Source organism: Artibeus jamaicensis, unplaced genomic scaffold (genome assembly GCF_021234435.1).
Source record: "Artibeus jamaicensis isolate MK-2021 breed Jamaican fruit bat unplaced genomic scaffold, CSHL_Jam_final contig_511, whole genome shotgun sequence".
Taxonomy (NCBI): Eukaryota; Metazoa; Chordata; class Mammalia; order Chiroptera; family Phyllostomidae; genus Artibeus; species Artibeus jamaicensis.
In genome coordinates, this window is record NW_026521866.1 from 4,324,387 (window position 1) to 4,348,774 (window position 24,388).

The 24,388-nt window shown below is 38.1% G+C and overlaps 1 protein-coding gene across 9 annotated transcripts in view; it reads left to right on the top strand.

The window, feature by feature from the left end:
* The first annotated feature begins 4,026 nt into the window (after positions 1–4,026).
* The window catches only part of CEP192 (centrosomal protein 192), a 152,933-nt gene continuing 132,571 nt past the window's right edge, over positions 4,027–24,388 (top strand). For 4 of the 9 annotated variants that reach the window (XM_053668825.1, XM_037127307.2, XM_053668830.1 and 1 more), the window contains exons 1-6: positions 4,052–4,457; positions 4,731–4,898; positions 12,539–12,706; positions 13,374–13,499; positions 17,795–17,970; positions 21,410–21,462. In XM_053668825.1, coding sequence (XP_053524800.1) covers positions 12,543–12,706; positions 13,374–13,499; positions 17,795–17,970; positions 21,410–21,462 — 519 coding nt within the window. In that variant the 5' untranslated portion in view covers positions 4,052–4,457; positions 4,731–4,898; positions 12,539–12,542. Of the gene's footprint in view, positions 4,458–4,730; positions 4,899–12,538; positions 12,707–13,373; positions 13,500–17,794; positions 17,971–18,019; positions 18,886–21,409; positions 21,463–24,388 lie in introns of those variants that run through there. The other 5 variants (XM_053668827.1, XM_053668826.1, XM_053668829.1 and 2 more) reach the window with 5 other exon arrangements.

Here is a 24,388-nt window from a genome sequence, read left to right on the forward strand (position 1 = left end):
AGATTATTTAATAAAATATATTTTAAAAGCTGTGAATCTGTTGCCTTATAAAAATGTACTCTGTTTGACAGTTGGTAAAGCTTATATCTCCTTAAAATACGTTGCTAAAAAATAGAATCCAAATAATCAAAAATTAGGGGGTGGGTGTGACATTTATTTAACAGGTAGAAAGGCACTACTATGTAGACTAGCATGTACAACTGACAATTTTCAATCTAATTAGACAAATTATTTTTTCTCATATTTTATTTTTTTATTGAATTTACTGGGGTGACATTGCTTAATAAAATTTTATAGGTGTCAGGGGTTAGATTATTTTCTAAATTCATATTTTTAAATTTAAACAGTGTACTTTATTATGGTAAATGAAATATATGGGTCTAGTAATATTCCTTTAGGTTCATTTTTTCACAGGAATCATTAAAGATTTAACTTCTTTAGGGCTAGAGAAAGATGTAATTTGAGCATTTCAAATGTGACTCGGTTAATCACACATAGATGATATAATAGTTATAACAATATAATTTATTATTTAATTTTCAAAGACACCTTTCCTGTGAATAGCATCATATCCCTAGAGCTTAACATGCAAAGGATAAATAGCTGATAAGATACATGAGGTCTGTCTGGGAAAAGTCCAGTTATTGTTAATATAATGAGAACAGTTTGTACGACATCGGTGTAATCTGGTGGCCAATGAGACTGAGCTAGTATGTGCATGTGTGAACAAAGATGACTTCACTATACTAGCCAGTGGGGGTGGATGCCATTGAGTAAGCATGGTACTGTGTGGCTATTGCATTCAGAATGACTGAGCAAGTAGAGCAATGAATCTGCATCAAATTTTGCATTAAGCTTGGACATTCCTCCACAGAAACTATTCGGGTGATTTAGAAGGCCACAGCAATGGCCAGCTGGTGACTGGCAGCTTCACCACAACAACGCATCTGCTCATCATCATGTCTGGTGCAGAGTTTTTTGGTGAAACATCAAATTACTAAGTGACTCAGCCCCCTACAGCCCAGATGTTGTGCCCTGCAACTTCTAGCACTTCCCAAAACTAAAATCACCTTTGAAAGGGAACAGATTTCAGACCATCGATGAGATTCAGAAAGATACCATGGGCAGCTGATGGCAGCTGGTAGAAATGTGTGAGGTCTCAAGGTGCCTACTTTAGAGGGGACTGAGGTGTCATTGTCCTATGTACAGTGTTTCTTGTATCTTAGATCTTTTTCAGTAATTGTCTCTATTTTTCATAGTACGTGGCTGGTCACCTTCTGGACTGATCTTGTAATGTATTTTATTTTTAAGTACATTTGAGTTTTGTGTATAATCATTAAAATGTTTTGTTAGTAAAGTTAGCACTTTAGCATTACAATGTAAGAAAAATAATCCTTTATAATAATTCCCAAAGGTCTTCCTTTTGTTGAAGGACTTGTTTTAGACCTGTAGATGGGTTTAGGTTCAAAGCAAGGGGTCTTACTTAAGGCTGGGTCTGGCTCAGAATCATATCTTCTGATTTCAATCATAGAAGTTCCAGGGTTTAGAATGGGATAATGAATTGAGACAGATTCGCACTGCAACTTAATGAATATTGTGTATCTTCTATGTCCAAGATACTTGCTAAAGATTGGAATATGTAAAAATGCCTTTCTATTTTTTATAAGAAGGTAATCTGCACACAAACTGTAATTCTAGTGGGAGAAGACATTTACAGGATTAACAAAAGCTAAAGAGGATTCAACTTTTTAATGAAAGGTTGAGACAGTATAGTAGGCATAAAAGAAAGCGACTTTAGCTGGCAGGATTTTGAAGGGATGTGGGATTTCAAGAGTCAGAGTAATGAATGAGAACAGAGGATAGGAGTTCCAGGATGATGGCTTATGAGGTGAAAGAGGACAAGGGTGTTTTCAGGCAAGAGAAGGAAAGAGTAAGGTTCATTTGGGGAATTCATGGGAGATTAATGTGGAATCATATCTTGTCATGTTAGTAGGCTTTGGATGTTTGCTGAAGTGAAGAGTTACCACTTGGGAGCATTTGGCAAGGGGAGCCATCGGAGAAGTCTGCCTTTTCTTAACTGGATAGGCATCACTTCCAATTCCCTGGAAGACACAGTTAACTATTCAGCTTTTGTAAACTCAATGTCCAAGGAGATTTAGAATGCTCTTGGGTGCTACTCTTCCATTTGAGTTGGCAAATGAGGTTAGATAATACCGAATATTTGTTGAGTACCTCCATGTGCCTCCATGTGCTATTGCTCTTTTAGATACCTTATGCAAATTAATTGATTTAATTCTGACAACAAACCTCTAAGTCAGGTGCTTGAATTATCCCCATTTTATATATCAATGGGCAGAGGCAAATCATCTGCCCAAAGCTGCACAGCTAGAAAGTGAGAGCCAGGATTGAGATCTAGGCAGTATGGCATCAGAGTCTAGGCTTTTCTGCTTGCAGATTACTTTGGATTGTAGAGCCCTGTCACTAGAGTCTTGCTGGGTGTTGTGGCAAGAGCTTTGGTAACTTGATTTTTATGGGGGAAGGACATTTACTGAGTTGGGTACAAGGGCTAGAGTCTGGAACATAGAGACACATTCCAGTAGTTCATCTCCAACATATAACCATGCTATAGAGGAGTTAAAATACCCTGTGAAACAAAGGTGGTTTGTTATACTCAAATAGCATCCTTTCAGTTCTAGAGCTGAGTATTTTTCAGGATTCAGAACATCTTGACATTTTCTCCACTTGTCTTTCTTCATTGAATATGGAGAAAGGTAGAATAGGGGTAATTAATTACACTTTGTAAATGATAAGCAGGGAGGTTTCAAGAAGAGATGTTGAGAACTGGAAACACTACCGTCGTCAAGAAGCCAGATCTGACCAATTAAAACAAATGTTGGAGTAGTGCACAGGACCAACCTGATAACATGAAAAAAGCCAATACAGTGTGAAAGTAGAGGCAGTTAAGGGTAGGAGAGACAGAATGGTCTTTAGGTGATAAAACAAGGAAGGGTGGTTTGTGGTTGAGATGGAGAGAGCATTTCTAAAGGCAGAGAAGAACCAACCAAGAGGGTATCTAGGAATGATGGTTGAGTAACATTTTAGAGGTGGTAGAGTGATCAAATAAACATGCTTTCCCCCCACCAGGCTAAAATTAGGATTTAAATTCAAATATGCCTTTTCTTTTTTTCCCTTCCCAAATGCACCATACATCTTAACTGTTGAATGAATGGCATTAAGGACTTAACTTTGGAAAAGAGACTACCTCTGAGACTGGAAGTTTTGAGATAAAAGAAATGAAAGGTGTGAAATTGAATTACTTATATGGTTTCAGTGACATAGTAACTAGTTAAGGCCTTGTGCTGAGCAGATTGTCGGCGATGTGCCCTCTAAAGAGGCAAGGAAAACGTAGGCTTAATTAGGGATGAACTATGTCTCATAGCCTCACCTTTCCACACCAGGCCAATAAATACGCCATTTTGTAGCTAGATATGAAGCTTGGATCCCCAGGAATGATTTCCTAATTGGAGCCTGTTAGCATTGGGTAACGTGGGCAAATCGTGAGATTTCAGCATCTGCGGAATGGTTATGGATACAAAAGATCTGCGTCAGTTCATTGAGTAAGCACGAACAAGTGGCAACGATACTGAACTCGAAGTAGTATCCAGTTATCACCAGAAATATTTCTGTGTATAAGTTGGGTAACGTTGGTTAGGCTTCCCAAACTGAATCTTGTAGGCATTACTTTCAAATTGGCTTAAGTCTCTCAACGGGCCGCTTCCGGTTTCATTAGAATAAGAAAGCAGCCTGAGGCACTGGTGAGTTCCTCCCGTGCTGCTGAGCGCGCTTCCCTGATTCAAATCTTGAGCGCGCTGTCCTCTTCCAATCGTTGGAGTTAGCACCTGCACAGTCCCTCCGCGCTGTCCAATCCAAAGCCGCCCCTGATTCTGTGCTCTCCGTTCCTGTCGCAAACAGACGTAAATCTGAGGGACTCCCTACGGCCAGTTCGGGCGGTGGCTAGTGCCGAGGGAACGCGCAGGCGTACTTGCAGCACCTTGAGACGCCTCTTTTTCTAACTTTACACGGCTTCCTGAAGTAAAGGTTGAGGGCTTGGTGAGGGGGATCGGGCTTCTGTGTCTTGACGTGAGGTTGGGCAGGAGGCAGTCAAATACAGTTCTGGACGGCGATCGGCTGCGCGGACAGCGGGGCAGGGACGGTTTGGGAGAGGTTGGGAATGGGGCGCAGACTTCCGGGTGGAGGCTGTGGTGAGCCTACTTTGGGCCGCTCAGTTCAATCATTAAAGCGGTCGGGTCGCCACAATTGAATTTCGCTCATTGAGTTTAATTGGACGCCATCGTGTCTGACATTCACGGGTCTGAGATTCTTAGCCAAGCACTAGAGAGCGGCTTTGAAAGAAACGGGCTTTGATTTTATGGGGATCACGCCCCGCGTTCCTCAAGGTGATTAACAAACGCGCCTTGCGCCTTGCTCTTGTTGCTTCGTGTGTGTGATGGGCGGTTCTGTTTCTCCTTTTTCTAAGACTTTGACCCAGGAAATTACATAGCTAAATGTAGAGGGGGTCTGCTAGACAGGTGTCCCTCATTATTCACTTCTGTTTTGATTTCTGCTAAGCCACACTTACCTACATTTCTTGTATCTGATTTCATTATGAATAAAACGTGAAATAAGTCAGTGCTTAATGTCATTCTGTTTTTGCCATTTCTTTATTTCAGACTTTGTTGAGTAAAATACCCCCTTTGGAGGTAGTCGTTTGGAGGACAGCTCTTTTTATGACCGAGTTTCCATTTGCTGTTAACCACTTTGAAATTATTCGATTGGAGTTTTTACTGCGCCCAGATCAGCTCCCTTTTCAAATTGCTGTTTTGTGGATAAAATTTGCAGTAAGTTTTGAAAATACACTTAATTCCTACATAATTATAAGATATATCATAAAATGCCATGGTTAGATATTGGATATTTGGGAAGTGTGACTGTCTTTTTTCCACAGCACATGCTTTTTAAATGTGTTCAATTGTAAAGGTAGCCCTACCATAAATGATGTTTTATATATCCGGAAGTGTAATTAAAACAACTAAATATTAATGAACTCAAATGCAAAATTTTGAGGTTACCACTTTAAGGAAATAGCAAGAGAAATCTCAAAGATGGCTGCTTAGTTCAAGTATTAAAAGGAAAGATAACATGATATTGATTACACTTTAAGTGATGGAGAAGGGGTGAGTAGTGCAATATAGAGGGAAGTCAGGAAATTTTCCTTTTAGGGAAGCTTTAGGAAGGTGATATTTCTACTGATGGTGTAGAACAAGTGTAGTCCTTCCTTGAAATGATAGAATACATCTTAAGGAATCTTACACTAGGTTGTGTTACTTTATTAAAAATATATTTTATTTATTATGCTATTACAGTTGTCCCATTTCCCCCCTTCATGCCCCTCCACCCTGCACACTCCCCACCCACATTCCCCCTCTTTAGTTCATGACTATGTGTCATAAGTTCTTTAGCTTCTACATTTCCCACACTACTCTTGCCCTCCCCCTGTCTATTTTCTCCCTACCATCTATGCTACTTATTCTCTGTACCTTTTCCCCCCTCTCTGCTCCTTTCACTCCCCTGTTGATAACCTTCCATGTGATCTCCATTTCTGTGGTTCTGTTCCTGTTCTAGTTGTTTGCTTGGTTTGCTTTTGATTTAGATGTGGTTGTTAATAACTCTGAGTTTGATGTCTTTTTACTGTTCAGGTTGTTCATATTTTTTATTTTCTTTTTCATAGATAAGTCCCTTTAACATTTCATATAATAAGGGCTTGGTGATGATGAACTCCTTTAACTTGACTTTATCTTAGAAGCTCTTTATCTGCCCTTTCATTCTAAATGAAAACTTTGCTGGATAGAGCAATCTTGGGTGTAGGTCCTTGCCTTTCATGACTTGGAATACTTCTTTCCAGCCCCTTCTTGTCTGGAAAATCTCTTTTGAGAAATCAGCTGACAGTCTGATGGGAACTCCTTTGTAAGTGACTGTCCCCTTATATCTTTGCTGCTTCTAGGATTCTCTCCTTCATTTTAATCTTGACTAATGTAATGACGATGTGCCTTGGTGTGTTCCTCCTTTGGTCCACCTTTGGGATTCTCTGAGCTTCCTGGACTTCCTGGAAGTCTATTTCCTTTGCCAGATTGGGGAAATTCTCCTTTATTATTTGTTCCAATAAGTTCTCCACTTGTTGATCTTCCTTTTCCCCTTCTGGTTCCCCTATAATTCCGATATTGGAACATTAAAGATGTTCTGGAGGTTCCTAAGTCTCTCCTAATTTTTTGAATTCTTGTTTCTTCATTCTTTTCTGTTTGGTTATTTTTTTCCTTCTGGCCTACTCCATTGATTTGAGTCCCAGTTTCCTTTCCATCACTATGGTTCCCTGTACATTTCCCTTCATTTCACTGTAGCCTTCATTTGTTCCTCTAATTTGTGACCAAAATCAACCAATTCTGTGAGCATCCTGATCACCAGTGCTTTGAACTGTGCCTCTGATAGGTTGGCTATCTCTTGGTCGCTTAAAAGTATTGGCTGTGGGGCTTTGAATTGTTCTTGTATTTGAGCTTTCTTTTTGGTCTGGTCACACCTGTTATGTAGCAAGGGGTGGAACCTTAGGTGTTCACCAGGGCTGGGAAACCCAGTCCCTGGGTTGTAACGCTGTATGTGGGGGCAGGGTCAGAGAGGGAACAATGGCGCTTGCTCTGCTCTCTGAGATTTCAGTCCCCTTTGCCGCTTCCCACAAGCAAACTGGGCCTTTCTTGTGCTGGTTCCTGGGTGGGTGGGCTTGTGTATGTCTAGGACCCTGTGGGTCTCTCCAGTAAACTCTCCTGTGAGGCTGGGACCCTCTCCTGGCAACTCAGCCACCACAAGTGTTTTCAATTGGTGCTTTTAGGCTTTATTTTCTGGTGTTGGGGCCCTGGGTTGTGAGGTCTGTCTCACTGCCTGTTTTCACCTGGTCTATTGGCTTGCGAATGTGTGACTGTGGTCAACCAGCCACCTTGTGCGCCTCACTGGGTCTCCTTGTTGCCTCCTCGAGTCTGAGGTCTGCCAGCCACCACTTTTTCCTGCCTGGACCCTTCTCTGCTGGCTACCGACTGCCCCTCTTACCAGTCTGGATGAATGGTTGTCGGACTTCCATACAGTTCAATTTTCTGTCTGTTGGTTGTTTTTTTTGTTTCTAAATTTTTGTTGTCTTTAACTTTCGTTGTGCAAGGAGGCACAGTGTGTCCACCTACTCCTTCATCTTGGCTGGATGTCCAGGTGTGTTACTCTTGCAAGCATAGCAAAGCTCTGTCCAACCACTTAATGCTGTATCATAATTGATAGGGATTGTCAGCAACCTGAAGGGAGCTGCCTTATTTATTTTAGCATTTCTGGTGCCCAGTAGAGTGTCTTTCATGATTTGTGTTTGATAATGATTGTTGAATGAATGATCTTTGCTTAATACATAAATTTTCTTAGATTTGACTCCTAACAGGAATAACCCTTAAAAAGTTTTGTATGTGAATGCAGTTTTTATATCTGTAAATAAATAGCAGAGTAATTACAAGTCTAGACATGGGACGGCTAGTTGGAAGACTCATGGAATGATTTAGATTAAAAGGTAATGAGTGCCTTGACTTGTGTGGCTCAGTTGTTTGGAGCATTGTCCTGTAACCAGAGGATTGTGGGTTCAATTCCTGGTTAAGGCACATACCTAGGTTGTGGGTTTGGTCCTGGTCCAGACATGTACAATCCCTGAGTAGGGTGTGTACGATCCCTGGTACTGGCACGTATGGAAGGTAGTTGATCAATGTTTCTCTTTCTCCCTTTCTGTCTCTGAAAAAATGAAAAATAAAGACATGCCCTCAGGTGAGGATTAAAACAAAATAGTGATGGGTGACAGGTGTTGGGAATATGTAAATGGGTCTTAGCTTTAGAGATATATTTGGACTTAGAAGCATTATAATTTGGTAACAGAGCAGAAAGGATCAGATGGTCCCAGGTATCTGTCTAGCATGTATAGCAAGAGAATATGGATAATATATATCAAAACTAACGATAATAGGAAGAGTGTTGGGGGGGAGGGTGATCTAGTTTTATATATTTTGGCTTTGCAGTACTTGGGAGGTAGTCAGAGTTAAGATAGATGTCAAAGAGCCACTTGGAAATAGAGGTGTCAGTTTTAGAATAGAGGAGGTCTGTGCTGAGGTGATTTAAAGTTGAGTGAGATGGCATTAGTGCAGAAGGAAGAATACTCCGGAGCCAGACTTGTCTGGGTGTGAATCCTCTCCTCCTATATGCACTGTGTGGCTGCCCTGGAAATGTCTCTTAAGCCCCTTTTTTGGCCTCAGCTTCTTCAATAGTAGGGAAAATGACTACCTTGCAATTCTGGTGGAGGAATTAGAGAAATGTATGTATCGGGTTGGCCAAAAAGCTTATTTAATTTTATTCAGCACCATGGTTCTAGTAATGCTTAGCTCTCTTTAACTTCATTTGAAACAATTTGTTAGACTGAATTGTTACGGCTGTCTTATCAGCATGCATTTAAAAAATTTATCAAAATTGATGAATTTTTGTGCAACCATTTTAGTATTGAAGGTGGAAGAAATATGCAACATTTTTTGGTGTTATTATGCTTTATTATTTCCAGAAAGGTAAAAACACAAGAAATGCAATAAAAGATTTGTGCAGTGTATGGAGAAGGTACTGTGGCTAATTGAATGTGTCACAAATGGTTTGCAAACTTTCTTGGTACTAGTGAAATTTTGGCCAAATAATTCTTTGCTCTGGGGCTGTCTTATAAATTGGAAGATGTTTAGCAGCACCCCTGGCCTCTATCCACTAGAAGCCAATAGAGAGAGATAGCCGACATAACTAGAAATATCCAAATTAAAAAAGTTATTGGTGAGAATGAAAAACTGTTTCCTTTTTTTAATGGAGGAAATCATACGGACTTTTGTCCCAACCCCATACATTTCATGACAAGATCTGAAATCAGAATCCTGGCTATCCCTAATATAAGAGGAAGAGGTGTATAAGTAGTAATTTTGGATTTTTCTAAGACTCTTAGCTGTGAATGGAAGGTGAGAATTGGTGGCAGGAAGTGCAAATGAAAGATGGAAGACGTCTGATCATGTTTATAGAAATCAAGAAGAGGAAATAGAAATATTCAAGAGGAAAATGCTGGGGCATTATTTGAGAGGAGCGTACTTACATGATAGTTAGTGGTAAATTTCCTGTGTGTTGACATAGTTTGAAAACATTCATTTAACAAACTTACTGAGGGTCTACTCTGTGCAAAGCACTGCCCTGGATAGGAATTCAATCATGAAACAGGGCGAATCCCTGCCCTCCAGGACTTAATATTCTAATAGAGGGGGAAATAGTTAAACAGGTAAATTATACAGGGTGGGGCAAAGGTAGGTTTACAGTTGTGAGTACATGAAAAACAGAGTTTATTCTTGTATTATTTATTGGTTGTTGTGTTATTTTCCATGTAATTGTAAACCTACCTTTGCCCTCGCTATATAGCATGCCAGATGGTACTGAATATTACAGAAAAAAGAAAACAGGGCAAGGAAATTGTAGTGCATTGCTTAGACTATATAGATATCTGAGGGAAGACCTGACAGGTAAGTAGGCATTTATACCAAGACCTGAAAGAAGTGGAAAAGCAAGATGCGAATATATCTGGGGTATCAGTATGCTGGGCAGAGGTAAGAGTAAGGGCAAAGGCTCTGAAAGCAGGAGCTTTAATATGTTTTGGTGACAACAGGGAGGATAGGATGGCAGAAAGGGAATGAAGAAGAGAGAAGAGTAGTAGGAGACAAAGAGATTATCCTGTCTCCATTGGTCATTATAAGGACTAACATTACTCTAGATGGGAAACCCGTGGAGGGTTTCGAGCTAAAGAGTGAAAGTACTTGATTTACCTTAGCAGCAGGGATGTTCAACATTTTGGCATTTCTGAGCCGTACATTAAATACACAAACAGTAACCAAAAACTGATGAGCAGCAAAAGGTTTTAAATAAATTTACAATTTTGTGTTGGGCCACATTCATGGCCATCCTGGGCTGTGTGTAGCCTGTGGGCTGCAGGTTGGTCACCCTTGTCAGGGATAACTTTAGTGTGGGGTGAATAGACTAGGGGAGGAAGACTAGAGGTATGGAGATGGAAGGCTGTCATAGTGAGTATTCAGGCAGGAGGTTGTGGTGGCTTGACCAAGGTGGCAGCAGTGGAAGTAGTAAGAAATGGCAGGTTCTGGTTATATTGTTACAGCATGACGATTATCATTTCTTTAACAAGCTTATTGATTTTAGAGGTGGGGAGGAGAGAGAGAGAAACATTGATTTGTTCCACTTTTTTATGTAATCATTGATTGCTTCTTGTATGTGCCCGCAACCTTGGTGTATCAGGATGACACTCTAACCAACTGAGCTACCTGACCAGGGCCATTGTCATTTGTTTAGAGATTGCATATGGGGGTGTGTGAATATGAGAGAGAGGAGTCAGTAATGACTAAAGTTTTGGGGTTGAGCAACTAGAGAATGGAGCAACTAGAGAAAGGTCGCAGGTTTGATCCCCAGTCAGGGCACATACCTAGATTGTGGGTTCAATCCCAGATTGGGCACATGTGGGAGGCATCTGATTGATGTTTATCTCTCTCCCTCTCTCTAAAATCAATAAACCTCTCCTCAGGTGAGGATTTTTTTTTTTTTTTTAAAAAGTGAGTCTCATTTTGCTTTTTGGGGAAGATTGGAGATTAGAATTTTTTTGAGGAGGTTGGAATGAAATGTAGTCAAGATCTAAGTTTAGGTGCCTGTTAGATATCTAAGTTAAAATATCAAGTAGGTAGTTGAATATCTGAGGTTTAGGAGAGAGGCCCAGGCCATGTCACTGCATTGGTGAGAGGGGTTGGGATCAAGTACAAACAGGAGAGTTGGGTTTCTGACAGGAGCATGGATACTTCTAAGTTTTTTAGCTCTCTAGTGGTCTTAAAACTTTTTCTATTTTGTAATTAAATTAGTTCATACTACTGAAAATCTATACTTCAGTGCATTTTTCATTGACCCTGGCACAGCCCTTCCTTTTTGTCTGTCTTACCAATTGTGGTAGCTCTTTGAATACCCTTTCAGATTTGAAGCCCTCTCCCTACTGTAGGTTGATGAGATAGTCCTTTTCCTGGGCTGCAACATACATGTCAGACTTCCTAATATACAACTTAAGGCTTTTAGGATCTGGCTCCATGGTTTCATTTATTGTGTTATATTATATGCCCTTTGCCAAAATACACTGATGCACTTGCTGTTGCTACCACACTCTAATAACAAATAGTTATTAGAGTGGATTTTGGAGTCACTCCTGGATTTAAATGTTACTAATTGTACAGTCTTGGCTAAATACTAGTTAAATTTAGTGTCGGAGTTTTATTCTTTATTTGTCAATGAGGATCAATGACTTGAGGTAGTAGGTATGCAGTACATTTTAATTTCCTTCCTCCTTTGCTTGTGTTTATCTGTCATCTTTAAAAGCCCCCATTAGCCCTGGCTGGTGTAGCTCAGTGGATTGAGCAAGGGCCTGCGGACCAAACAACTGTGGTTCGATTCCCAGTCAGGGCACGTGCCTGGGTTGCAGGCCAGTTCCCAGCGGGGGCCAATTCCCAGCAGGGGACGCATGAGACTCAACCATACATTGATATTTCTCTCCCTCTCTCCTTCCCTTCCCCTCTAAAGACAAATAAATAAAATCTTAAAAGCCCCTGTATCTTCAAGGTAAAACACCAATACCCTCTCATTTATTAAGCCTTTTCTAATGTATTGATTTTCTTTACTGAAGTCCACATAGCCCTTGTAAGCACTCTGACATACTTTTGAGATTGAGTAATATCTCCTCTGAGTACTGTGTTAGGGTCCAGTTGAACCAGTTGGCTAATATGGGTCAGTAATATAGGTTCTTTGCCATTGTTTTCTAGACTTAGTTTTTTATATACCACTTTTACCATTTGCCTTGTCCATGTGTCAAATATGCTTTAATTTAAAATTTTTCTTTAAGTGGACTCACTCTTTAAACTGTTTGCTTATCCTTAACAATAATCTCTGAAATCAAGAGCTATATTTTGCTGGTTCTTTTTTTTATTTCCTATTCCATGTTAGAATGGGTACCCTTCTAGTACACTCTTAAGTATATCCTAAAGTCATCTGTGTGCCATCAATGTTGTCCCTTCTTTGCTTCTTTACTGGATCAGTTTGTGATAATTCCTGTTTTTCGCTATAGCAGTCTAAGAGTAAGTTAAGCTGTGTTGTATTTCACTATTATGTTAATATAGTTTGATTTTTATATTCTCAGCTATAAAGTAGCAAAGTATTCTGAGAGTTACTTTAGCTCAGAATGTATCTCTTCTTAGTGCTCTTTCCAAATTATGATTTTTTCCCTATGATTTATTATACTTGTACTCCTATTTGCTGAAGTTTTATAGTAATATTTGATTTATAGAAACTTTTATTGTTGCAGTGAGATGGAAGATTTTCGAGGTATAGCTGACGAGTCATTTCCAAGCTTTTTAACCAATTCATTACTTGGTAACAGTGGGATTTTGGAAAATGTCACGTTTTCTTCAAATCTTGGCTTGCCTGTTGCTGTTTCAACACTTGCTAGAAATAGAGCCAGCACTGATAATAGGTAAGAATTGTTTGAGCAGATGATTGTTTTTTCAGGTCCAGAAACCATCCAATATACTGGTACGCCTGTAAAATTTCTCAGTCAAGCTTGAGTTTTTGCTTTATCTGAGGGAGATGGTCACAGTGATGGAAAATTAATATGGAAAAAGATGAAATCTTATTGTCTCTTTCCCAATGACATTGCCTTATCAGTAGTGAATGGGTGAATTTGGGATTGAGTACCAGTGACCTTTGGTCTAGTAATTATTTTTTCTATCCATAGTGTTTTGACTTTGTATTAGTACAGCCTTAATGGTAGCTAGTAATTTGAGTTAAATATGGTATGTACAATTTGCCCATGCTTAAATATCTAACCGCTTTTCTGTCTTCCCAACATAACATTTGGTAAAGAGCATTTTGTTTACCTTTGGAATGAAGAGGCTAGATTAACCCTGTAAAATTCTTTTAGCTTTAAGATGTCTGAGACTCTTGTTTAATACATACATGCCCCATTGCTGATCCATATCTGATTTGCACATAGGATGATGGTTTTGAACATTGAGGCTCAATTTGTTTTATCACCTGGTTGGTTTCATAATCAGTATGGCTTATGTCACAGTGAATTTTAAATGTACATAATTTAATTAAAAACAGTTTTGTTTTGTTTTTGTGTGTGTGTGTGTGTATAGGTATTCTGATATCCAGGCATCTTATTTAGGAGAAGGGAGGTTTTCAGTTCCATCTGAGTCATCTCCCAGTAGCCAGAGTGAAGCTGAACCAAGAGCAAAGTTACAGCTTAGCTTCCAGGATGATGAGTAAGTTTGTACCTCCATGTTGCTTTTACTGTATTAAAAGTGAGTCTCAGCCCTGGCTGGGTGGCTCAGTTGGTTGGAGTGTTGTCCTTATACACCAAAAGGTCGCAGGTTTGATCCCCAGTCAGGGCACATAATCTAGATTGTGGGTTCAATCCCAGATTGGGCACATGTGGGAGGCATCTGATTGATGTTTATCTCTCTCCCTTCCTTTCTCTAAAATCAATAAACCTCTCCTCAGGTGAGGATTTTTTTTTTTTAAAAAGTGAGTCTCAGTCTTGTAGAAAATGAAAGTCCATTGTGTCTCACTTTCTTCTATATAAATATTTATATTAAACACAAACACTTAAGTCTTTTAAAACACTTTTTCTGATTCTAGTAGTAATGTATGCTCATTGAATAAAGAAAATACAGAGGAAAGAGAGTAGCTGTTGATTACATTTTTTATGTATGGTCTTCCAGACTTTTTTCTTTTTCTTTTTTCCCAGATATTTCAGTGTTCATGGGTGTGTGTGTGTGTGTGTGTGTGTGTATACATACCTATATATTTTTTTAATAAAAGAAGATTAAACTGTACATACTGATTATAACCTTAAAAAAGTTAATACATTGTACTCATCTTTCAGTTACATTGTGTATTTGTATCATAATATTAACTGCTGTACATGTTAGGCATTTAATTATTGGAATTTTGCTGTTATATATTTAATGAACTTCTTTATACATAAATACTCCATACCTTACAGATTATTTTACTTATTAAATTAAATTTCTAGGACTGAAATTGCTGAGTTAAGTATTTAAAGACTGTTAGAAATTGCCACATTGCTCTTAAGAACATTTATGCCAATTTATAATCCCACTAGAAGATAAGTGAGAATGCCTCCTTTTATGAGCTATCCCCTATATTTGGTAGTACTGTTTTTAATCTTTGATTTTAGAAGCAAAAAAGTTTATACACATGCATAAATGCATATTTAAAAGTCCGGAAGTCTGTACAGCAAAATATAAATATAATAAATCAATATCTATTGATATTACATATAATTTTAAAGTTTTCTGTGTGTTAATTTATAATTGAGTATTTGTGGATCAAGCATACTTTTTTCATTTTTTAATCCTCAACTGAGGACATGTTCATTGATTCCAGAGAGAGAGGAAGGAAGAAACACTGGTGTGAGAAACAGCTATCAGTTGCCTTCCTCAAACCTGCAACCTAGGTATGTGCCTTGACTGGGTATTGAACTGGCAACCAACTGAGCCACCCAGCCAGGGTTGGATCAAACATACTTGAATGTTTATTCATTATTTTTATTTGTGTTGTGGCTGGCCTCTTGATAACATTTAGATATAAGCCCTTTCTACATATCAAAGATGTCAAGTCTATCTGTATGCATCCATTCATTGTGTATTCCTGGTAAGTGCCTATTATGTGCCAGATACTTCTCCAGGTATTTAGAAATTACTCGTGAACAAGACCAACTTTAAGAAAAACATTAAAATATACCAACTTTATAGCATTTTATTAGAAGGGAAAAGTGGCAGAAAAATAGAATATGTTAAGGAGGGTTATTAGGAAGGGAAGGGAGTGGTCAGTGTGAGTCTCATTGAGAAGGTTTAAGATAATGAAGTTCAAAGGACATCATGAAGTCAGTTTCACTGAAGTGATATTGGTGATAAGACTGTGCGTGGGGGGAGGCAAGGGTAATATTGGAAGTAACTACCTGACACTCTTTGGAGATGAGGAGGTCTGGGGAAGTGGTCTTTTTGACCTCTGTTGATGGAAGTTAGTCTTAATGAAGTGAAGTCCTAGATGTATTGTGTTGGCCTCATTTTCAACTCCTAGATTGGGTTTCTCCTCTTCCCCACTCACTAAATTTTAATCGACATCAATTCAGAGATTTCTGTGCTTTATTCTAGATTATTAATACTTGGGCAATTTCCTATTTTTATCTCTTTCTGATCCTATTTTGGACTACTTGGATTGATCTGTTTCCATTGTTTTTTCCTTTTTTTATTTTAAAGAAAAGACAGTTTTGTAGATTAAGTTGCTAATTTTTTCTATCCCTCTATTAAATCATAGGCAGTCATAATTTTGAGAGCTTTTTTCCCTGGTTTCTCATTTTTTATAAGGGCTCCTTTTTGTGGATGCAATAGCTACTTGAGTGTTTCTGAAGTTTGTAAATGAATTTTTTCAAAGTTCTATAAATTATTCCTTGTCTCTGGGGTTATTTGTTCATCTTTATTTTTTCCTCTCTTGAGATGCTCCTCCTCCAAATGTATCTGATTGTGGCTGTCTTTTTTTCTTTTAATTAAATTTAAAAATATATTTATTCATTTTAGAGAGAGAAAAAGGGAGAGAGAAAGAGAGAAACACCGATGCGAATCACATTGATTGGTTGCCTCCCATACATGCCCTGTCTGGGGGTTGCACCTGCAGCCATTTGGTGTGTGGGTCAGTTGATTTTCTGTCAACTGACCCACACCATCCAGGGCAGTAGCTGTCTTCTAGGCTGCTAGTGTAGACATGCTCAGCTGTCAGGTGTCATTTTTGTTAGGTCTCTATGTGAGTAGGGCAGCACTCCTGGCAGGCTTCACATTAGGGTGAACTGGCTGTGGTGGGGGTGGGGAGCATGTTTCACGCTACGGGTTTAATGCTTTGTTCTGGGCCTCTGTTACCATCATAGCTTTATTCTGCACAGGTGTTTTTGTATGCTTTGTCTGGAGAAGAACCTTTTCCCCAGGTGTTCAGTGTTATGTTGACACCGTCATTTTGTTTGTGTGGGTTGAGAAGCAGGAGTGGAGTACTGCCTGACAAAGGTGGTCTTGACAGATTTTCAGTCAATCCCTCTCTGCTGCTCTCACTTCCACCCTCCTTCTGACTAGTCAGGAGATATTACTGAGGTTCTTCCAGGAAGATTTGTTTTCTGCTGCTGGATGCTTTGTTTTTATCCTGGACCACAGCTTTCTTTTCCCCTGAATCTCCCATCTGCTTTTCTCAAGCAGAATCAGAGGTAAGGTTGGGCTAGGATTGGTGGATCTTATCTAGATTGCTTCACTTATAGCTGTCCTTACTGGTATTTTAATGGATCCCTGGAGGTTTGACAACTTTACTGGAAGCTTACGACTTAATTTGATAAATTTTGATGGGCTAATAAAAACAAGGGATAGGTGTAGGTTTGAAGAAGATTTTAGGAGTGGTAGTAGTTAGAGTGCCCTTAACTATCTCTGTTATGCTAAAGTTCTCATGGTCACACTACATGCTTTTCTCAAGGGAGGGCTTTAAAATACAAAAATTAACCAGAATGTCCTGACTTGTTTTTTATTTTTTATATTTCATGTCACTGTCTTACTCCCACTACTTTTTCTTTTTATCTTCTCTCTCATATTACTTTGTATCCATTTATATGCTTTCTGCCTACCCATCCCTTCTTTTATCAGCTCTGTTTGATTGGGGTGAAACTTTCCTATACTGGCCTATGAATGCACCATTGGATTAAGCTAGTGGCTTTTAATTTCAGCCCCAATAAAGAGGTGGAGAAACTGGGAAATAAATTAGAGTTGTGGAGTTGCTATAGGCACAAAGGGTTAGAATTTGGAACATATGGAAGGGCTACTTTATTTTCATCCACCCTGGCAGACCTAAGCTTGGCCCTAGATATTAGTTAGTCGGATGATAAATTTGTTCAATTTAGAGGCTTTTTCCTACGGTTCCATCCTTACCCCTCCTCCTATTGGTGAAATGACTCTGTGAGCTGTGACAGACCCAGGAGCTTTTGCTGCAGTAGATTGGGAGGAAAACTGCCTTTAAGGAAAAACATTTTCATCTAGACATAAAACAACAGTTGTAGATAGAAAAATGAAGACAAGAACAGTGTCAGGGGCTAACAATAAAACTTTTAAAGCATTTAGTAATTCAGGTAATTAGCTATTTGGCAAGTCTAGCAGTATCCTTTGAGTCTCTTGTTTTTAGAAAGCTGACTTTCTCTCTAGATATGATAGATTCAGACATCCTTATTTGGGAAAGAAAAAACCCTCATCACTTGAGAGGCATAGTAACAGTGTGATAATGTATTTGGTTTTGGTAGACTGTCTGTCACTGGACACAAAATGATGGCGCAGTTCCTAGGAATACCCACAGTATGACCAGTTGTAATTTCTGGCTGGTCCTAGAAGTGTTTCTTTTCATTGTATTTACTTTTTTGTGAGATAAAATGCATAACTGATTAATTGATGTTTTATAGATTTACCCAAGGTGACTAACATTTCATGATCAATCTGTTCCTTAATTTAAAAAGTTCTGTCTCTAGGAGAAAGAACCACATAGAAAGTCAACATTTGTCGGATACTGTCCTCAAAGAGTCGACTTTTCCCAGCGATATAGCAAAAACAGAAGAGAAGGAGACTAAAACTGCAGAGTCCTTTCAGAGTCAAGATCCTTGTGTTAGGATTTTACCACTGGAACAAGTACAAGGTCCTGAAGTATAAGAAATTATTTTTTAATGTATATATTTTATTTTCCTTTCTCATTTCTCTGACTTTGGACTGGTATTTATCTTAAGCTATAACTTAACAGTTATATTTTAAGCTGTTAACTGAAAATGCTTTGGTTTGATAGTTACCTATTAATATTATGTTTATAATCCTTTATAGGAAAAGGTCTTTTAAAATCAGTTTCTTAATTGTCTTTACTGATTAAGCTGAAATCTCCTTTCCTTTGGAAATCACACTGATAGCCATAGCACACTTTATGTTCAAGACAAGGAGGCTGATTTTAATATACCTTTTACATTTTTCTTTACTAATTAATTTATATTCTTCTTAACAGTCATTTTTGTCCCTAAACTTATTTTTATAAGAATTATAAATTCTAAAAATATTTTTTCTAAGATAACAAAATTGAACACTTTGAATTATATGAAAGATTGCTTCCAATTAGATCTGAGGGAGAAACTACAAAAATGTGGGGAAAATTGTACAGGGCTTCTCCTGTCAGATTGCTTTTAAGTATTCTATATTCTCTTTTTCAAAGAAATAAAGACTAGAATATGAAAAGTATGTATATGCTTACATAACAAAGATACCGTGTAACTTCAACCTGATTCAGTATTCAAAAGGCCTTGCTTGGGCTGTATTATAGGATTGATGAATGAATGTACATTTACGTATTTATGTTAAAAAATTGAAGGATGTTTGTATTTCTCTTTATGGAAAATGTCAAATATGTATGAAAGTAGAATTCTGTTAACTCCTCACATTCATAAGCAAAGAAGAAAAAGTAGATAAATTAGACTTCATCAAATTGAACTTTTGTGCTTCAAAAGACACTATTCAAGACAGTGAAAAGGCAACCATAATTCAGGAGGAATATATGAAAATCTTATATACGGTAAGAGACTAGCATTCAAATACATATAAAGAAGTCTTACAACTAATACAAAGACAACCCAATACTGTGTGTAATGGGCAAAGCATTTCAATAAACATTTCGGTAAAGAAGTTGTAGCCCTGGCTGGTGTGGCTCAGTGGATTGAGCAATGACCTGTGAACCAAAGGGTTGCTGGTTTTATTCCTAGTCAGGACACATACCTGGGTTGTGACCTAAGCTGTACCCCCAGAAGCGGGGTACATGAGAAGCAACCACACACTGATGTTTCTCTCCTTTTTCTCCTTTCCTTCCCCTCTCTCTAAAAATAAATAAATAAATATATATTTTTAAAGTTGTACAGATGACCAGTAAACATGAAGAGATGCTCAGCATCTTTAGTCATCAGGAATATGCAAATCAAAATCATGAGATACCATTTTGCACTTACTAGAATAGCTATAATAAAAAAGACGGGCAATAGCAAGTGTTGGTGAGGGTATGGAGAAATTGAAATCCTTTTCCATTGCTGGTAGGAATATAAAATAGTATAGCTGCTGTGAAAATACTGGATTGGCCAAAAAGTCCATTTAATTTTTTCTGTAAAATAGAAGACAAATTTTTAATTTTTCACCAATAATTTTTTTATTTGGATATTTCTAGTTATGTCGACTATCTCCCTCTATTGGCTTCTAGTGGGTAGAGGCCAGGGTTGCTGCTAAACATCTTCCAATGCCTAAGACAGCCCCAGAGCAATAGTAATGTCAATAGTAATCAAGAAAGTTCACTAATGACATGTGACACGTCAGTCAGCCACAGCACCTTCTCTACACTGCAAAAATCTTTTGCATCTGTTGCATTTTTTTACCTTTTTTGAGATGATAAGCATAATATATTAAAAATGTATCTCTTCCATCTTCAGTATTAAAATGACTGTAAAAATTCACCAGCCGTCACCATACAATCTAACAAAATTGTTTCAAATGAAGTTAAAGACAGCCAAGTTCTACTAGAGCCATTGTATGAACTTTTTGGCCAATCCGATAGTTAGACAATTTTTTCAAATGTAAAACACAGCATTACAATGTTTGTGATTCAGGAATTCTAGTCCTAAGTGTATACCCAATGGAAATGAAAATATATGTCCATACAAAAACTTTAACATGACTATTCATAGCAGCATTAGTCACAATGACCAAAAAGTGGAAACCACCTAAATGTCCATTAAATGATGAGTGTATAAACAAAATAGTCTATGTCCATATAATGAGTAGTATTCAGCCATAAAAAGGAGTGAAGTATTAACAAGTACTCTATCGTGGATTAATCTTGGAAACATTAAGCTAAGTGAAAGAAGACAGACACAAAGGGTCACATTTTGTAGATTTCTATTTATCCATAGGTAAATGTGTGGATACATAATAGGGAAATTGATAGAGAATGCAGATTAGTGGTGTCTAGAGTCTGGGGGAAGGGAGAATGGGGAGTGACTATTGATGGGTATAGTGTTTTTCCAGAGTAATGACACTATTTTAGAATTAGATTAAATATGGTTGCACAACCTTGTGAATATACTAAGAACATTAAATTTTACACTTTCAGAGGGTGATTTTATGATCTGTAGATTTTATATCAGTTAAAAACTTCTACATACCTATCCCACAGTTTCATTTACTATAAGATTTTGTCATGTTTGATTCATCTCTTCTGGTTTTTTATTACTTTTTTTCTTATATTACTTAAAAATTTTAAACATTTTGTTCCTACATATTTCAGTGTACATCTCTGAAAATATGGACATTTTCTTCCATACCGACATGCTATCAAGACTGCTAACAAACTTAATTTTTTTTGTTATCACATAATACTCTAGTTCATATCCAATTTACTAATCTGTTTATTTGGTTGAATTTGGGTTCAAGAAAGGTTATATTATGGTACATTTGTTGTTATGTCTCAAGTCAGTGCCTTGTTGAGATAGGCTAGGTCAGTCACCCTATAGATTGCCCCAGTATTTGGATTCTGTTGCTTACTCATGGGTGTCATTTTTCTTGCTTCTCTCTTCCCCATGTCGTCTAAAGCAAAAGCTAAATTTAAATGTTGCTTAGATTCATATTAAATTATTTGGGCATGTGTATAATTTTTTTTTAAGATTTTATTTATTTTCAGAGAGGGGAAGGTAGGAAGAAAGTGAGGTAGAGAAACATGAATGCGTGAGAAACGTCAATTGGTTGCCTTTCACATGCCCTCCAGCTGGTGACCTAGCCCACAACCTAGCCCTGACCGGGAGTCAAAGTGGCAACCTTTTGGTTCGAATCTGGTGCTCATTCCACTGAGCCACACCAGCCAGGGCTAATTTTGTACACTTCCCATTCTAATAGTTTTCTAACTTAACTGACCAATGGTGGCTTCCAGAGCATCATTTATATGTGCTGTGGTCTATTTAAAGGGAAAAGTGTTTAATAGTTTGATATTTTTAGATGCTGTTGGCTATTTGGTTGATAAAATAACTTGGTCTTTCACTTTTTGTTTTTGCTTTTTTAAATAGACTCATCTGTTGGTTTTCGTTTACAATCATGGATGAATAATAAGGAGAACAAGGTAACTTTATATGTTTGTTACCAATTTCTGGAGTTATTAGGAGAGTGAAAGTTCCTATTTCACATGTAAATGCTAATTGGTACTGATAATAGAAGTCTTCTACTTGCGAATAGGAAAAATCCAAGGTTCTGCTTCAAGTAACTAGAAAGTGGAAAGTAGTGCTGGCCCAGGGACTGTATTTTTGGGCTTCTTGTGTCATCAGTTTTGGTTGCTGGTTGCTGGTTCCCTCTGCTTGCTGGTTCCCTCTAGGATGTTGGCTCCATGAGGGTAAGGAGTCCCCTTTGTTTTGTTTAGTGTCTACTGAGTGCATGGCACATAGTTGGCACATACTTAATAATTTGTTGAATGATAGGGAAGCTGTCTTTATTTGTAGACAACCCAAGCCCACACTCTTAACATCCATGATAAAAAAGAAGAGCATGATCTTTCTTTGGGATAAATTAAAAAAAAAATGGGAGACAACTCTAATGAGCTCACTTGTCTCATGTGTCTTTCCTTACGTAAATCACTGAGCCAAGAGGTGGGTTGAGGTAAAGCACTCTGATTTATGACATGGACCGTATGTTTACTTGTCTGTGTGTGTATGTGAGTATCAGTGTCTGTATGTGCACTGATAGAGCATATGACTGATAACCCTACCAGGACCACATGAAGCGAAAAGACGTGGGCTCCCCAAAGGTAGGGGTGTTAAGCACTTAAACAGTCAACTGGGATTTTAGGCCTACAGGGTCATATTTATATGACTTGTTTATAAAATATAAGCTAAGTACTTTTAAAGCTTATAAAGAAGTTGCAGTTTTTGTTTTATTGAAGAATTTTTAAGATAGTTTTTATATAATGATTATAAGAGTTCAGAAGTAAGAGTTATTTCCCTATGCCAGTTCTATTGGAACACAGCCACACTTACTTGTTTCTGTATTGTTCATGGCTCTTAACAGCTGAGTTGAAAAGTGTGACAGAAACTATGCTGGCAAAACCTGAAATATTTACTATTTGGCCCTTTACAGAAAATAGGTAAATTTGTTGACCTCTGCTCCATAAGCTTGCTCCTTGTATGTCACCACTAGTAAATTTGAAGTATGAGATATACTTTTTTAAAGATTTTATTTATCTTTAGAAGGGAAGGGAAGGAAAGAAGGAGAGAAATATCAGTGTATGGTTGCCTCTCGTGGGTCCCCTGCTGGGAACTGGCCTGTAACCCAGGCATGTGCCCTGACTTGAGAAATACTTTTGATAGGATGTTCAGGTGTAGTCAAACTGAAATTGAGCTAGAAAGCATGATTTCTTTGAACTTTAGAAAAATATGGTTTCTAAAGAGAGAACATAACTTTGTCCTTTGAGAAGTAATTTATTTGCTTAATGGTTGAAGAACTGGCTTCCTGAAAACATTAGAAATCATTGATAATAAAAGAGAGGGACCATAAAACTGGAAACCAGCAAAACAAGTATAGAAACATGAGATATTTAATAAAAGAGGTTGAAGTAGTTAACAGTTCTATAGTTCTAAAATTACATTTGGCCTTTTGAAAGCAACTGCGAGGCCGATGTGGCCCTCGGTGAAAATGAGTTTGATACCCCTGACTTAAACTGTAAGAACTACACCAGTTTAGCAGAATAAGGATGTTTTCTAGGGTCGCTCTAGTTCAGTGGGCCCATATGTAAGGTAACAAGCATGGCAGAGTAGATTGAGTTGTCAGTAGCATCCATATCCAAAAAAGGCAGAGGTGTTTTACATATTGATCTTCCTCATACAGATTTTTTCCTAATTTTTAATTATGAAATATTTCTACACATAGAGCCTATGTTCCACAACAGTAGCCTCTGGTCCCCCTGGTACCTTAGATCTTTATGAGCTCATGTGGTGTGTGTTATTGCAGCACTGCTGTTTACAAGTGTGCAGTTGCAGGGAGAGCCCATGTTTTTAATCTTAAAAATTGGTGTGCATTTTGCAATCTAATTCTGAAATTCATACCGTTTGATAAATAATATGATTGTGAAATAAAATTGACACTTAGAAGGAAATATTATATTGTATTCTGAGCCTGAGTGTACTTAGGGGTACATGGTCCCTGGGTTGAAGGACAGAGAAACCTTTTTCCATTGTAGGTTGCTGAGTCCAACTTTGCTATTATTTTCACTTCCTGTTACAAGCTTGTGTTGCTGAAATTTAGTTATATATTAGTTACCAACTATATTACTAGATCTTATGAACATGTGCATATTTTGAGATACTAAATTTTAAGGATGTGGGTCATGGGAGGAGGTGACAACGGGGTAGGAAAGAGGTACTTTTAGAATTATGTTTTATTGATTATGCTGTTAGAGTTGTCCTGATTTTTCCCACGTTAGCACACTCCACCCAGCACTCCCCACTTCCTCAGGCAATTCCCTCCACCATTGTTCATGTCCATGGGTCATGGGTATAGCTTCTTTGGCTACTCCATTTCCTATACTGTACTTTACATCCCCAGGGCTGTTCTGGAATAGCCTATTTGTACTTCTTTTTTTTTAAGAGATTTTTAAAAATTCTTATTTATTTATCTTTTGAAGGGAAGGAGAGAATGAGAGAAATATCAGTGTACGGTTGCTTCTGGTACATCCCCTGCTGGGAGCTGGCCTGCAACCCAGGCATGTGCCCTGACAGGGAATCGAACTGCAATCTTCTGGTTCGCAGGCCCGTAGCTCAATCCACTGAGCTACTCCAGCCAGGGCCTATTTGTACTTCTTCTTTTTTTTTTTTTAAATTTTTTTATTGATTATGCTGTTACAGTTGTTCTATTCCCCCTTTCATTCCCCTCCACCCTACTCCCCCATCCCCACCATTACCCCCCCCTTTAGTTTATGACCATGTGTCTCAATTCCTTTAGATTCTATATTTCCCATGCTATTCTTGCCCCCCCCTTCTATTTTCTATCTACTGTCTATG